The 17,826-nt window shown below is 39.0% G+C and overlaps 1 protein-coding gene across 3 annotated transcripts in view; it reads right to left on the bottom strand.

Moving 5' to 3' along the window:
* The window catches only part of slc6a1b (solute carrier family 6 member 1b), a 33,892-nt gene that overhangs the window by 6,333 nt on the left and 9,733 nt on the right, over positions 1-17,826 (bottom strand). For 2 of the 3 annotated variants that reach the window (XM_048547387.2, XM_048547388.2), the window contains exons 11-12: positions 16,151-16,282; positions 11,519-11,621 (exon numbers count right to left, since the gene is read on the bottom strand). In XM_048547387.2, coding sequence (XP_048403344.1) covers positions 11,519-11,621; positions 16,151-16,282 — 235 coding nt within the window. Of the gene's footprint in view, positions 1-11,119; positions 11,386-11,518; positions 11,622-16,150; positions 16,283-17,826 lie in introns of those variants that run through there. The other variant, XM_048547389.2, reaches the window with a different exon arrangement.

The following is a 17,826-nucleotide window of genomic DNA, read 5'->3' as shown; positions in this document are numbered from 1 at the left end:
CTGATGCTTCTCTCATAGAACAAAGACAAAACATGGACTTTTCTCTTGTTTCACTGGTGGAAAGATAATATTAACGTGTATTATGTGTAATCTCCCACTGGGTATAAGTGGAATCTCAGTTGAAGTGAATCTTCTTCTCCAGCAAATCATAAAACAGACAAACTGAGGTGAAAATTAGTTTGTCAGATATTCTAGTCCTGGTGACAAGACAGTATTTCAATATCATATCATTGCTTTTTATTCCCAATAAACATAGAGAAAGCCAAGAAAATGCCTGAGATGGTCTGCAGCTGATTAGATGTATTTGAAAACCAATTAGTTTCTGAGAATTTAAGATGATAAAATGTGAGGCTGGATGAACACAGCAGGCCAAGCAGCATCTCAGGAGCACAAAAGCTGACGTTTCGGGCCTAGACCCTTCATCAGAGTGCCTCTGATGAAGGGTCTAGGCCCGAAACGTCAGCTTTTGTGCTCCTGAGATGCTGCTTGGCCTGCTGTGTTCATCCAGCCTCACATTTTATCATCTTGGAATCTCCAGCATCTGCAGTTCCCATTATCTCAGTTTCTGAGAATTTGTTTGATTGGCAACCATTTTTAATGCTCTCCTAGGAGTTTGCAGCAAGCAGCAGAATCTTTTCCCATGAACCAAATTAACAATTGGATTATTACTTTAAGGTAAGACGGGTGAGCTGTTTAAGAATGATCTTGTCACAGGTTTGAAAAGCATAGGGGTGCGGACGATGTCTGAAAGTAAATACTGAGTGGTTTTATGTTTGATAGACCACTCCACGAAGATGCAGAAAATCAAATATACTGTGATATGATGTTATGCAAAAAGTAAAAGGTAAGGTAAATTGGCCGTGGTCCTACTCTCCCATTAGAGAGAGACAACTGGTGGTGGTTTAACCTGATGGTCACCATGCTTCAGGCAAGGAGAGAGGTTGAGATAGAGTGTCTTTTGTGCTAACCTTAATGAATGCAGAAATTGTACTATGTTGTCTAGTACTGTTCGGCATTGCAAAATAGCTGTCCAGCCAACTGAGCTATACCACAAGTTGAACACTTTTCTCATGAGATTTTGGGTTGAAATACTGAGTCGGCTACTGTTTGAGCCTTCATTGTTACTTTAAAGTTCCCTTAAGTTTAATACAAAGAAAAATAATTCAGGTCACCTTGCTGAGTATTGCTGGAGGAAAATCTGACAACCGTCCAACTCTAGTTAATTGCTTAACTGTTTTCATGTTGCTTGGCTGTTATCCCTGATGAGCAAAGATGTTGACAATTTCTAGGTTGTTATTAATTTGTTGTCTTGTTCCAGATTCAGAAATTTTCCTCAGTCAAAAACTCATCAGCCTTATACATTCAATTTTATTCCCATCTATTAGGACTGAGCCACTGATCTCTTCAATTCTTTCTCATTTTGTCTCTCCCAGGCTGTGAAACTTTCTGCAGGAGTCCCTCTTCCTTCCAAAATCCTAACATAATTGGGATAGTCACGAAACAATTCTGTCCTATCGGCAGCTGAAATCATGTTGCCTTTTTTAAAATTTAATTTCATCAAACTTCCTTTTTTTAGATGCAAGTTCTGTTTTGTTTCTTTCTGTAAACCAATTTTTCTTTAGTTTTTCAGCAAACAATAATCCCTGCCTTTCCCTTAACCACACAAGCAATGAAAAGGAGGTTGCTCATGTTTTGCCATTAAAATGACTGAATATTTCATGCCATTAACAATGTGCAACTTCTTGTTAACTATAAATTCACATGAGTAGTCATCGACCAGAAACACTGATAATGTTTCTGTCTCATAGATGCTGCTGAAATGATTGAGATTTACTGACACATTCTATTTCTAGTTTGAAGATTGATTATCCTGATTGCTTGGATCTTGTCTTGTTCTTGTACACACTTGAGTAAAAGAGTGGAAAATGAAGGTTGTGTTTAAAATCTGCCTTGGTAAAAAGATTGCATTAACGCTGTGTCTATTGAAATTTCTAGTTCTTTTTTCACAGCACTATGACAAAAATTATAAGCCACTCTGTCCAGAATGTGCAAGCACAGCAGACAAAGCAATAAGTACTGATTAACATTCAAACATTATTCACGGTGAACAAGGAACTTCAAATAATGCTTATACACTGCCATAAAAGATGGAACACTTGCTTCTGTCATTTGTTGCATTTATGGTTGGCTACAGCTATGGAATAAAGACGGATATCACTAATAGACTTGCTCGTTTACAATGTAAGGTAGCCGATAGCATCATATACAACAAAAGAACTGTAATAATTTGATGACAGCTGCAGATAATTTAATGGAAGCATTATATATTGGTGCCATTTTTATGACTATAATCCTAGAACTGCAATTATACTGAAGCTGCCATTATTAGGCTATTAGTTGCACACTATGATGCACTGTTAGCATCAGTTGAATCTGAATTACATTGTTTCTGGTCACATTGAGGTCGGGTGCCACGCAGCGCTGCATTTTTCCTTGAACTTATGCTCACCAAGCAATTTATTTCAATGGCCCTGAAAGTATGTCACAGAATACTAGGGTAAAATTTGTGTTGATTGCTTTTCCCCATTCTTTTTACAGTGCCAACTTGTTTATTTGTAAGCATATTAATTTCTCTGCTATTGTAAAAACACAGAAGTAGACTTTTCCACCCCAGACATCTGTTCTGTAATACTATCAGATCATGCCTAGTTTGTACCTCCACTTCATTTGCCTGCCTTTATTCCACATCCCTGACTAACTTAAATGAATAAACATCAATCAACATTAATCCTGAACATTTTAATTGACTTGGTATCCATAGCTATTTAGGGTGTGAGTGCCAGATTGTCCAACACTTTGTGTGATAAAGTGTTTTCTTGATTTCACTCCTGTGCCAGTACCTAGAAGAGGGATTGGTGGCAATGAATGTACCCATCAAATGTTGTTAGGCTGGCAACCAACATTATAAGAATTAGTGTTTAACATGTGACTGTACATTGAGCTGACCTACATTGAAGCTCAGCACCAAGTCAAAGTACCACAAGAGACCATTTACCCTACAACGCTATAATCACTGTCAAGTTGTTTTGCCTCGTGCTTCTGCTATAGTGGCAAAATGCCATGACCCAACGTGAGTTCCTCACTATCAATATGAAGCCAGGTTACAATGTAACTCCTGATTTACGGTAAACAAGCAAAGCAGCTCAAACCAGTAAACACATCCTGAGACAAGGTTCAGGTAGTGGTGTCAGAGCTTGCTCCTGTATGTTCACACATGAGATAGCGTTCTGATCCCTGGGCTGTACTGACAGCATTATTGATGCACACTTGGATTTCAATTGTATCCATGTAAAGTGGTAGCAATACTGCATCTTGGAAAATGCTCAAAGCAGCAAGTCTGAAATACATTCAAAAAGCTCAAAGCTAGCAGTCCCGGAATTTAACTGGTTACAAATGAAATATACAAGTTTAGTTTTAGATCGGTACAGAAAACAGGTATGCAGGTATTGTGCATTGTAGATAGTTCTGTATTCTCTGGAGTTTAGAAGAAAGTGATCTAATTGTAACATACAAGATTATAAAGGAGTTTTACAGCATAGACATTTCATGTCATAGTCATAGAGATGTATAGCACAGTAACACACCTTTCGGTTCAACTCATTCACAAGCACATGTGCAAGCATCTCCTTACAGCATATTGCACATGCTCTACGGTGTTCCCAATTGCAGCCGCAATACATCCAAAGTACATGGTTCTGTGTTTTTCCATTTTGGAGATTTGGTAATCCTGCAGGCCGTGACTAGTCCAGGGATTACAGGTAATGTCATCGGAGAGCTGTAAATTGACCAGTCAAGGCTCTGGACTACCTTCAGTTGGAGCTGCCCTCACGGGTCGGTTTTAAGGTTGGGCTATGGTCTGTTCTGGGGATTTGGGTGGTAGACATCAAGGGGTTTATCAAAAGGCATACTGTGTTGGGGAAAATGGGAAACTCAAGTGCGGAGACCAGAGCAATTATGTTGGGAGGCAGTAGGTATAATGACTGTGAAGGGAGAAATCCAATTATAAATGTAGTATCTGATATAGCATGGGACTACATGAGATACAGCAGGAGGGAAGTAACTGTATTTTCACTATTTTCACAAGTCACTATCATTGTGGCATCAATGGGGGAAATAGTGGTTTACAATACTGGGCATGCTGATGAGGTAGGCCAGGGAATGAGGGAATAGTGATAATTAGATAAAATGGTTGGCTGGGAACAGGGAATGCCTCACAGTAGATGGGGATGAGAGAACAATAACACATAAGTTTAGGTGAAAGGCAGGGGGAGGTGGAAATCTTGACTTTCAAGAAAGCCTGGACCTGTTTCTCAGGATCATTCCAAATTTGACCAAATATCAATGACACAATGAGGATGGAAAATGGCTGCCAGCACACTCACAGTGGGTGGAATAAGTTTGTTTTATTTGTTGGTGTGCGCCTTTGGATAATGAGCGGCCCTTCAAGGGACAATTACATTAACCAGGCACCCTTAAACATAGTAAGATGTCTGCCATTAAATTTGTCTGCATGTACAGCTCATGCATTGACACATATTAGAAAGCGTAGTTACAAGTAATCATGATCATGATGACAAATTATTTCTACCAATCTTTGTGAAGCAGAAATGGCCACAGGTCACCTTTGAAGTGTTACCTGTGTTCTTAAATATTCAAACAAATTGCAAAGCTCTCATAGGTTTGCTAGGAGGCAGAGCTGTTCTCCTGTCACAGCAAAATGCAGCTAGGTGAGAACGTAGGCCCTTATATTTAATGTTGTGTTTCTTGGGTAATTTTGGGGGAGGGATCCAAGAAGTGGTACGCCTATCATAGTTACTATATTGCAAAATATTTGAGTGACATGGCTTGTGCTGCATACACCTGCATCAAGTATAATATCACAGAGACCCATGAAGAGGCATTTCATGGCCCCTCTTCTAGGAGGCCTGCATGTCATTTTGTACAGCAGCCTATATGTTTGATATGACTGTCAGGACTCACATCCCTTTAAGGTGTTCGGTTTCTGATATTCCCACGCAGATTCACTGCAGTGTCCCTAATGGGTCCATTAACAGCAGGTGCTATCATGGCTGTCGATACGGCGAAGAGTGTCAAAGTGTCAGCAATCCGAGGCCCAACAGCAACTTCCAGCAAATACCAAATGGCTTCCACATGAAGAACCTGCAACAGAAGATCCCCCTTAAGATGTGGAGGAATTTTAGAAGTCCAAGAGTGTGCTGACCTTGCTGTCATTTCGTCCACATGACTGAAGCTCAGCGCAGACACAGACTGAGCATGCCCTGGAGCATCATTTCAGAACTCTGCCATCTTCTAGAGCAGGACTTGAGCTCTGAAGGAGTGGGAGGCCATCCTGTCCCATCCCAGATCTGCATCAGGTATCCCGGCAGCCGCCATGATGCCAATATTCTTGATATCTCTCAAATACGTGACTCATGTGAAGGGCTAAATGTCATACAACGATAGCTACAGGAATCCAATGATTACCATCTCCAAACATAGCTGATGATTCTTTCACAAAATCCGCTGGCCAAGACAGAGCATAGATTGCAATGCAGCCCTGTTTTCCACTAAGTCCATTGTGGAATAGCCAATGCAGCCAATGCAAGGAAATTCTGATGCTTGGATTGACTTGGAGAAGCCTCACATGCTGTGCTCTGAATAATTAGGGCAGTCGATCAGGAAACATGATGGACGCTGAGGAGCTGGGAATGCAGCAGCATTCTTCCAAGGAGCAAGATGAGAACGTTATTTGTGTGGGGCATCACTTTCACCATGATACATCAATGCAGTATTATGCAGGTCAAGCCTGACTTAGCTGATACCCACTTCCAAAAGGTCTAATTTGGGTGAAGGCATTTGCTGAATGTAGTTTTTTCATTATTATTGGAAAGACAAACATGCTTTGTTTATGCACAAAAGAAAATGAAGCTTCTTAGTTAGTTCTTTCTTCTTATTATTGTGCAATTAAAGTTACTTTTATTAAATTTTTGAAGGCATTACAACATTGGCCGCTCTCACATTCAAGAATGACAGCATTGTCTTTCTGTTAGGATGTATGAAGGAGCTGCTTCACTTTGACCATGATATCTACTTACCTCGTCTTTCAGCTAAAATGACAGTTGATCAGACTATGATGCTTTAATGTGAATATATATTTGCAGATGCAAGATTCCATTTACAGTGCAGGGCTACCTACATGCACTCAAAAGGTTTGCTTCTTCCTTGAACTCTCCATTATATCAATGGACAGCTGGTTGGAAGGTATCTGCTCTGTATTGGAGCCTGTTGGCCTGGAAGACTCGGGCAGATGACCCCAGTGGTATTTTGGCTGCAGGGCACAGAAGTGCTGACAGTGCTTTGCACAGATGCAGGCTCACGCTCCTCAACTGTAAATTTCACAGGATTGGGGAAAATAGTTTGGAGGTAAACAAGCTAGGTACCTCTGTATTGTCTTTCGAGGGCCTTTGCATGGTGAGGGGAATGGAGGTGCAAGGAGCTATGTATGGTCACTCCTCCATCTGATTATCTGCTGATACCACATTGACAGAGGAAGGACTGTCTGGAGTGAGGTTGCGGTTCCTTATTCTACTATTGGCTTGCTGCTGTTGCTGATCACCAATGACTGAAGCAATGGAGTGCAGCTCTGAGTGTATTTCTAACAACGACTAAGTACTCTGCTGAGCCTGGCTTTCCAAGGCAGTTGCCAACGTATCTATGGAAACGGACAAGTGCATGCATGCTTAAATCAGCATGGTTCTGAAAATGTCAATGAACTTAACTAAAGTTTGATTCAGTTTACCAAGTCTCTCCGACAAACCTCCCTGTTGATCCTGCTACTGTCGGTGCATTCTATGAAGCTATTAATGGTAGATACCATGGGGTCATCTTCTGCCTGTGGTTGATCAGGTGCCTGGTCTCTGGCAGCCCTCTGAGTACCAGTGGTCTGGGGCATTTCTTCCTCAAGCACCCGTGGCATCCATTAGATTGTGCTCCCAAGTCTATTCTATGTAATGCACCCACCAATGCATGAGTCTCTGAACTGGTGGAGGATGCAGGAGTAAGACTTGCCAGGGCATCCTTCTTCAGGCTTGGAGGAGAAGCTGTTGGCTGGAGGGATTTGTTTCTCCATGACAGAAGCTATTTTGGTGCGCTCATGCCTGCACAGGAGAAGAGAATGAGTTGCACAATAAGGATAGAAGCTTGAGCAGCTTAAGGATATGTTTACAGTGGTGGTAATGGGAGAGTAGTGTATTGCATTACAATGAAGCTCAATTCGTTTCTCAACATAGACATATCGGTATCCCCATCTGAGCAGTGTCAAATCTTTCCCACTGGATCAAGGATCTTCTCCTCATAGAGGGAGAAGAAATGAATGTTCTTCATCCTGCGATGCATCTCTGAACTTTTGGACTAGTTGTGAGACATTTTCTCCTGTAATGAGCTAAATGGAGGGATTGAGTGAAAGGAAACTGGCACGAAGAGTTGTTAATTGTGATTCAAGAATGGGAGGTGTCTCACATGAATGAGTAGGAATTGCAGAAAGCAGGAAGGCTTAGTAACTTGGGAGGATGAGGTGGGTAGGAGCTATTGAGGGAAGATGATGTATGCAATTTTGCAAGTGGTAGGGCATTAGTCTTGGTGGGAGATGCGTGCTGCAGCACAGTGAGATTGAACATGAGGTAGCTAAAAGATAGAGGACGTTCCTCTTTGTGGAATACAGCACCTCATTGATCTTCTTATGCCATTGCTGCACGTTTTCTGTGACTCTTGAAATGACACTGACCTGGGCAGCCATCTCCGTCCATTTTGGTTTCCTCAGATATTGTGCTTTCCATTGGAAGTCCTGAAGAAAGAGAACATCCCTCTACTCGTCCAATTTTCAAGTAGAACCTGCTGCTCCCTGCTTGGGGAACCTAGGTGCCAAGTTGCTTTCTTAGCCATATCCTTTCACATTGTGATCAAACAGCAGAAGGTCCCAGCAGTGATGACTATTTCTGTCTCTGGGAGTGCACGGTTCAAATAGAAAGATGTGATGGAGGCTGGAAATATAATTATTGAGGTGAGCAGTGGAAGGCTGCATGAGAAGAGTTGACGCGGCCCACGGAGGGAAATCATTCATGAAACTGACACTCAACTAGAATATGAGATCATTCAACCAAAGGATTTTTTTCTTCTCAATTTCTGTTGGATGTCCTTCTCTATCATGACATCAGTCTCTTTAATGTCATATGACACAATGCTGGGAATCTGCATTATCCTAACATTTGGATGCATTCCTGACCAATTGTCCATCCTGCCTACATCAACAGAAACTTGAATAATGGCTTATTGTTATGCTAATAACACCTGCCACTACAACAGCCCAAACCTATCCGAGGGAAAGTATCTTTCCTATTCAAAATGCATCTAATGTCAAAATGAGTTTGTATTGCTACCACATATACTCAATGTGATATCTGTACCTTTGTATAAAAGGAAACTGTGTATTTATTTCAAAGCGGAACAGATTCCTCTTGTCACTTCAGCAAGAAAAAAAAATTGGATTTGATTTTTAATCTAAACTTTCATGATTAAACAGGCAGAACCCTGTTAGTTTTTGTTTTGATTGACAGAGCCTTGAACCTCTTTGAAGTACTGAGATTGTATGTGCTCTGAAGATCCATTAATTCAAGATTAATTCAAGCTCTGAGAATGGAAATCACAATAATAACCAAGGGATTGAGGCAGATGATTTTGTTTTTGGCATTGAAAGGTGGCATAGATAAATTTAAAGGGAGTTTTTCATGATTGATTGACCTGTTATTTACTATGGATTAAATTTTAATTTGAGGCCATTTTGTGATGGTGGGCAATCATCATGGATACTTAAATGTATATACAGAGAGCAAAACATTTTAGGTATGGAAATTTATTTTAAGATTCCATGACAAATATTCAACTGTACATTCTTCTAGTAAGAATGAAATTTGAACTCATCAGTGTGTTTTGTGCACTTTGAACTTGTTGGACCCTAGGTAAAGAATTCACCTCTGTAGCTACTTTGTCCAGAAAATAATCAAAGATATTCTGGAATTTATGTCCAGTAACTTATGCATTTTGGCATTTTCCAATACATCCTGCTGCATTTTGGCAATTTGTGAGCATTTGACCAGTTGCATCTCTTCAGATAATTCAACATCAAGTCAAATTTTCCCACTGCTTAAATAAATAATGAGCTAATACTAGAATCAAAACAGCAACAATTTGGCAAGAATCCTTATGGAATACCATTCATGTTGCTTGTAAGATGTAATTCAACAGTGGTAAATGACAATTTAATTCTCAGCAGATTTATTATTTGTTATCACAGTATATGTCATAAACTAATTTGTTCATGATTTAAGTCTTTAAATGATGCTCAGCTCTTGGGAATTTGAAAGTTGAAGCAGCATCAATATCCAACTGAACTGTTAACAGAATGTTCTTATCATCCAAAATAACCATATTCTTCTAAAATGAATACGCAATTCATTGCAGAAATGCAATTGGGTTTCAGAAAATGGGGTCTATGAAGAAATGAATACCAAATACATGAAGTACATTATCATTTATAATGGTAGCAAGATACCAGATGAAAAGCACAAGATTAAAAAAGTTAAACTGCCAGGCAAAAAAATGTGTAGTCCACTGTATGCCCTGGTTTCTCAATCAAAATTAGACTTGTTGGTCATAGTATCTGGGATTTTGAGTTTTTTTTCTTAATTATTCAGGTTTGGGTTTAGAGGATTGCAGATAGTGCAAATTGTCCATATCCTTAAACAGGGAAAATCTTGGAAATATTCTTGCAGGAAAATAAGGCTGTAATATCATTGAGTTCATCTTTCAGTGAAAATTCAGATTGCTATTAGTCAGTCAATAAACAATGTTTTGTTTTACGGAACCTTTGAAATATCTGACATGTTTTTTTCTGGTTATCTGACATTGATAGACTGCATTGGCATCAAGTTCATAGTGGTTGTATATGGCATCAATAGCAATGTATTGATCTGTCCATTTGTCTTAATGAATTGTAGTCAACAATTGTCCTCTGGGTTCCATTTCCAAGCCAAAAAGCATCTTCGCCATGTTCCTGAAGAGAAGTCTGTTATACAGTATTTAGAAACTCTAGTCCTATGTAAATGAAAATCCTCATGTTGACGTTTTTCCATTTTACACGTTTTAACAAACTTACTTATGAAAATAACGAGTGAAATGTCATTTACCGCAATAATGGCTTATATATGCCAAAATGGACAAGGCCAACTTCCGACTGTTAGTTAGTCCTGCGATATGCAAAGATGTAGCTTCCCTATCAATTTTTTAATGCTATCCCAAATCAATGTAATGATTGCTATGTTGGATATCAAGCAAACAATCAAGCTTTTATGTTAATGATTTGGATTAGATTACTTTGTGTGCTGAGCATATATAAGTTTCCTGATTTGTAGTGATTATAAGATAGCACTACAGTTCCAAACAACCGTTTGTATAGTCTTCCTCTGATCTGTGATAGTACTGATCAAACTGATCATGTAAGAGAGTGCCAACTCAGTTGTTGTTTTGACAATGTCATATGATGTACTCTTCAGGCTGACGGAGACAACTTCATGGGGGAACTGGGAGATAAGAAGAGTTGCAAATAGAGGGCACGTCAACACAGTGATTCCAGCACAAATATTCAATGCCTCCTGCAATTTTCTTCCATGTATTACATGTCCAAAAAACAATTTGTGAGACACTAGCCAACAAGTATAGTATTGATGCTATTAATTATCAATGCCTGATTGCCAATTGCAAATAATAGTCATTTACACGATGAATATCTAAGAATATGTTTGAAAAAGATGATTAGAATGTTTCAGGAAACAGATTTAATTGAGTTTATCTCCTAAAGGCTTGAATTTATTATAATCTAATGAATCAATAAATCTTCAAACAATTACAATTTCTTTAGAACACAACTTCTATACAATTTCACCCAAGTAATGAAACTGTTGTAAAATTATGCAAAAACAGTACACTTTGGGAATTGAAGTCTAGGATTTTTCCACCCAAATTTAATTACATTATACTTATTCCATGTGACTCTTGTGAAAGGAAATACAGAGCCTTAAATATTTGATATGTGGTTAGGTATTATTTGATTTTGCATTGAAACAAACCAATTGCATTGCTCAATTTTGATTCCCAAATTATTTCAGTAACCTTTTTCAGAGTATTTTTGAGCAAGATCTTCAATGATGTGACCCAATATCAAGCTATCTGGTATCAATCTTTTTCCCTTGTTGCCTCAAAAGGCTGAGATGCCTGGTGAAACAAATGATTATGAAAACATGATCACTAAAAGAAAAGATGCTAGTATCTTTCAGTTCTGCTCAAACACTTTCAACATAGACGTTTCACAACTTGAACACATATTAAAAAGAATCATAATTCTTACCATAGCACCAAGATATTGAGATGGTCTCGAAGAAAACAAGAAAGAGCAAAGACATTCCACTAGCAGAGTAGTAGTCAAAAAGCTTAAAGACATATAGACCACCCTGGAGGAAGAAAATGATAAGACATTGCTTAGATAACTTTTAATATTTAAATCCTTATGATACTTCCGCATCACTTAATTGTGCACAGTTGTGGATTACATTTGGCATCCTAACTACGTCATTTAATTGACCTTAAATATAAATGATGTATTAACTATCCGAGCAATAGGTGCTTCTTGGATAATTCTCATTAAAATTAAAGCTGTTATATGTGCAAAACTTTGGATCACATAAATAAAGTTGCCATGATGTATTTTGTACAGTACACCTGATACATTTTAAACATACTTTGACAAAGTTCAAATACCTACCTCTGTGGTTGCATGCATATCCTGCAGATGCCTCCGCAGTGTTTAAGCATAGACACATTATTAACTCTATATACTCATTCTTAGTGATGAACAATGATTAATAGTCATCAGTATTCTGATTCTTTATCTCTGCAGTATTTCTATGGGACAACATCAAAGGAATTATACTCCTACTAAATTTTATTCTTCACACATTTCAGTTTTTAGGTTAAACAATTGTATACCATCTTAATAACAAGTTATTCAATGAAAATGCAGTAAAATAGATTTGCCAAGCTGGTTATGACTAATTATGCATACTTATATAATTAGTTGCCATATAGTTATATGACAATTCCGTACTAAATATATATTCTATTATAATCAAAATAACTCAATTGAAATATCAATACTAGCCTTTTTGTCCCAACTATAGCAAATACAACATACTATTTTCTTGATGAAATTTAGTTTGGGCATTCAAAACTTAATTTTCTAAATGGTCTTTGCTACAATTAGAATCAGAAATCTGTGATAGGAAACATTTAAATAGGAGATGGAAAGAGGACAAACTAGATGCATTACAGTGAGCAAAAATGAGGAAAAAGATTGTCCTGTCATGAGTTCTGATCAATGTGATGAATCTATATATCACAAATTGGAGTGCCATGGATGAATAGGGAGATTATATAAAGTTTTAAAATAAAGGAGCAGAAAATAGTGTTATTCAACAAGAGCAACTTGAATGAGAGCATTTCAAAATTAAAAGAGGATCAAAGATCTCTTGTTGTGGCTCATAAACAAGTCAATAAGGCCCAGAAAAGACAAATAGAGCACTTGGTTTTATATCCAGAGGCACGTAATCCAAAAGCAAATAAGTGACGTTAATGTAATGCTTTTTGATGAGACCCTTGTGGAGTATTGAGTAGAATTTTAGCCACCGTTACAGGAAGGATTGAAAAGCTATTGAAGAAATTCAGGGTAATTTTACTAGAGGAGCACGTTGGAGATATGAAGAAAAACTTAGGACATTAGGATCTTTCACTGAAACTGAGAGGTTTGAGGGACCTGAGCAGGATCTTGAAGATTATTTAGAGTTATGATACAGTAAATTCTAGTAATTGTTTCCATTGATCAGCATGTGGAAACAATGTGGAATAGATCACTTCCGTTCTGTACACTCTAAAGTGAAGCCTAATGCATTTAGAGATAATGGGAACTGCAGATGCTGGAGATTCCAAGATAATAAAATGTGAGGCTGGATGAACACAGCAGGCCAAGCAGCATCTCAGGAGCACAAAAGCTGACGTTTCGGGCCTAGACCCTTCATCAGAGAGGGGGATGGGGGGAGGGAACTGGAATAAATAGGGAGAGAGGGGGAGGCGGACCGAAGATGGAGAGTAAAGAAGATAGGTGGAGAGGGTGTAGGTGGGGAGGTAGGGAGGGGATAGGTCAGTCCAGGGAAGACGGACAGGTCAAGGAGGTGGGATGAGGTTAGTAGGTAGCTGGGGGTGCGGCTTGGGGTGGGAGGAAGGGATGGGTGAGAGGAAGAACCGGTTAGGGAGGCAGAGACAGGTTGGACTGGTTTTGGGATGCAGTGGGTGGGGGGGAAGAGCTGGGCTGGTTGTGTGGTGCAGTGGGGGGAGGGGATGAACTGGGCTGGTTTAGGGATGCAGTGGGGGAAGGGGAGATTTTGAAACTGGTGAAGTCCACATTGATACCATATGGCTGCAGGGTTCCCAGGCGGAATATGAGTTGCTGTTCCTGCAACCTTCGGGTGGCATCATTGTGGCAGTGCAGGAGGCCCATGATGGACATGTCATCAAGAGAATGGGAGGGGGAGTGGAAATGGTTTGTGACTGGGAGGTGCAGTTGTTTGTTGCGAACTGAGCGGAGGTGTTCTGCAAAGCGGTCCCCAAGCCTCCGCTTGGTTTCCCCAATGTAGAGAAAGCCGCACCGGGTACAGTGGATGCAGTATACCACATTGGCAGATGTGCAGGTGAACCTCTGCTTAATGTGGAATGTCATCTTGGGGCCTGGGATGGGGGTGAGGGAGGAGGTGTGGGGACAAGTGTAGCATTTCCTGCGGTTGCAGGGGAAGGTGCCGGGTGTGGTGGGGTTGGAGGGCAGTGTGGAGCGAACAAGGGAGTCACGGAGAGAGTGGTCTCTCCGGAAAGCAGACAGGGGTGGGGATGGAAAAATGTCTTGGGTGGTGGGGTCAGATTGTAAATGGCGGAAGTGTCGGAGGATAATGCGTTGTATCCGGAGGTTGGTAGGGTGGTGTGTGAGAACGAGGGGGATCCTCTTGGGGCGGTTGTGGCGGGGGCGGGGTGTGAGGGATGTGTCGCGGGAAATGCGGGAGACGCGGTCAAGGGCGTTCTCAATCACCGTGGGGGGGAAGTTGCGGTCCTTAAAGAACTTGGACATCTGGGATGTGCGGGAGTGGAATGTCTTATCGTGGGAGCAGATGCGGCGGAGGCGGAGGAATTGGGAATAGGGGATGGAATTTTTGCAGGAGGGTGGGTGGGAGGAGGTGTATTCTAGGTAGCTGTGGGAGTCGGTGGGCTTGAAATGGACATCTGGCTTATGCTTTTGAATGTTTTATATACAGATTTTTTTAATGTGACATTGCTTAACACTTTCGCTGCACTGCCTTTGGTTCCGAAATCTGAGCTCTGTATCAAATCTTCACATATTTGAACTAAATATATTAGATATAAGGGGAAAATAAGGTCTCTACATTGTCCAAATCTTTACACTAGCCTCAGAAGAACAAATGGGATTCTACAAATGCAGTGTGACTACATCCCTATAGATAGCATTGTAGGTCACTAACTGGCTAAACACAACCTATTTATGTATTCTGAACTTATACGCATTAAGGAATTGATTAAGAAAATACAAACATATTTTGTTTTGAATCCTTGTGGGAAGCGGAATTCTCATTGCTCATTCTGAACCAGTTAAAATGCAGTTTAATTATTCTCTACATGATCCAGTTATACATTTAAAACTAGCCTAAATCTAAATTAATACAAGTAACATTTATTAATTTTGACAATTAATTAATTCTTTCGTAATATCACAATATTTAAATTAATGGCAATGACTATCTTATGATATTTTCAATTTATATCACTACTGGGTAATCTCATGGTTTGTGGTTGAGCTGTTCACGTTTTAGTGGATAGAACTTTCTGAGATTCCTCGTCTTGTATATTAATGGACAGAAGAATTGCAGCAAGTCTTCCTGCTGTTTTGAAGGCCAGTGGGACAAAGCTCTAAGAATGTTATGCTATTTGATTCATTCATCAAGTGAAACTGTTACTTTAGAAAATGTAAAGTGGTACAGATTCAGCAAAACTCTTAAGTCTATATTCAGGATTTGTTATTTTGATATATTTGTTTCAATTTGAAATGATCAATGCAAGACTTCCCACAGAATTGTTTGTTTGAAATCAGATGATGCACATTTTATAATGATACCGGAAAAAGTGTTACCTCTTTAAAATGGGAAAGTTGAACTGCAGTGACTAAGAGATAATGATTCAGTTAGAGATTGTTATTGGTGAGATACGTGGGAAGATTGCCCTGATGTGCATGGATTGCAGGTAGCATACTGGATTGTTTTAATGGGGTCTTTAAGTTCCACTAATTATACTACTCAATGGCAATACAAAGGATGCAATTGTATGGTGCAAATTCTATTTGTCCATAGATTTTCAGGTGAAGTCTTACATATTCAATAGGAATCCACTTTAAAGTAAAAGTGAGAGGAGTGGGCACTCATTGTTAAGTCAAAGGTATTCACAGAATTTTATTTTTAACCAATCTGTTATGATACACCTCTGTGACAGGTGGGATTTGAATCCAGATCTTTGACCTAGATATGGGAGCCCTACCACTGCAACACAAAAGCCCCTTGTCACTGTCACCATATGGAGTGCAGCAACAAACAAGGATGTGTAACCAATGACATTTTTAAGTTGCTATCCTATTTACATTGAATGGTTGAAATTCAAATTGACTCTGTGATATGCAATAGATCAGAAATCTGTGAAAAATATAAATATCATACATGAATGTTGCAGACTTGCTTTGGTTAAGCTGAGCCAATATCGTAGTTGAAACACACAGCAGCAAACACCATTAAACTATCTGTTGCTCTTTCAAATGAAAATCATTTATATTTCGAAATTTCACCTTTAAAACCATTTCATTGGAATTATTGTAATTTACCTGGGTAATGTTGGAGAGTCCAATCAAATATGAAATAACACAGACTGCCGCAATGAAAATTTCTCTTCTTCCTCGTAGCAATTTGGGAAACTCGTCCACCAAAGCAGTTATGAAGCCTTCCACAGTGCAAAACTAAAAATGAATGAGTATTAGTGCTTCTTAACTAATTAATTTTGCTGTTAGACTGATTAAGCCCTTGTACGGAATCAGCAGTAACCCAGATATAAATGCAAAACTTATTTACAAATATAAAATGAAAGACACCAACTTGGTGTTCCCCTGTTATCAAATACTTAATCATCTTGGCTTTTTGACAGCAACGTTTTGGAAATTAGTTAGTAATCTGAAGAGGAGTGCATTTTACAAATGGCAGAGTTCTGAGTAGTTAAGATTATAATGAAAAAATTCTGGAGGAAATATTTCTTTTGCTTCAACCCAATGTCTCCCTTTAGTTTTCCGAATGTTTCAACCTCATTTTTATTTACAATTTTTTTTCTTTTGTTTTTATTGAGTTGCAGTATGTTCTCTAAATAAGCTACTGATCCTTAAACTTATTCTACTGTTAAAGTACTTTTTCCTCTCTTTTAATTTTCCCCATTTTTTACACATGACTATCCCCAACTAAACACCCTCCAAGCAAAACTGTGCAAAGCTGCAAATTGGTTATATAGCATTTGTATGACAAGTGCAGAAAGATGTTCTGAAAAATATCTTTATATAGGAAAGTGAATTCTCTACTGTTATTTTCTGCTGTTCTCTAAATTTTATACCTGATTGACATGTTATCTGGAAACCTTGCTCTGTGTTTAGACAACGAGAGGTGATTAAGACTAACTGAAGGTTGATTAGCTTCTCAAACTCGTGGAAAGGTTTCAAGTCTTCATTCAACAACTTCTTCTGCTAGCACACCTGAGTTAGGCAACTCATTGCTTGAAGAGTGACACATGTAAATTTCCATCTAACTACTCCATTATGTACTCAATGTGTTGGTATACGAAACCACTGCTGAAAAATCAAGGTACAAGGTTCAGCAGGACCAAAATCAAACTATCTTAGTGGAGCAATACGAAAAGGGGGAAAAAAGCAACTTAAATTCTACTTTTTAAATGTTTATTGTCCATTCATTATTACATTCATTTACATTAAAAATCTAGAGTAAAACAATTTTATTGTCTGATTTGTAGCCGAACATCCAGTATACGTTCCTGCATGAATACTGGCAAATGCTAGAAAAAGATAGCCTGTCTCAATCGCTCTTGCTATTAAAAGTTGACCAAGCTGCTGCATTTGCCATCCACAAAGTCTGTCTCTTCTTATCTCAAATGGAAACAATGTACCAAGCATGAATTTATTTAGACTGTTTTTGCAGCACAGTTTCAATGGAAACTTGAATTGAGGAGAACAATTCTTCACATTGGCATATTTAGACAGACTGGCTTGGACAACTGTTGACACATAAAGCATTGATTTTGCTAAGAAATGCAATTTTTATTACAGCTCTTCATCCTAGAGATTGCAGCAAGAACACAGCCAGGGGCTAATCAGTAGCGTTACCCATAGCAACAGGAGGCTGTTCAGTGCTGATGTGTGGCTGAAGCAAGGCTTAGATATGTCTGCACCTGTCAGACACAATCAGTAAAGGCATTCTTGGTGTTTATCCTGCTAAATTATTAGAT

Source organism: Stegostoma tigrinum, chromosome 11, assembly GCF_030684315.1.
Source record: "Stegostoma tigrinum isolate sSteTig4 chromosome 11, sSteTig4.hap1, whole genome shotgun sequence".
In the NCBI taxonomy this organism is placed as follows: domain Eukaryota; kingdom Metazoa; phylum Chordata; class Chondrichthyes; order Orectolobiformes; family Stegostomatidae; genus Stegostoma; species Stegostoma tigrinum.
Note: the sequence above shows the minus strand (reverse complement) of the source record. Positions and strands in the feature narration are given on the sequence as shown.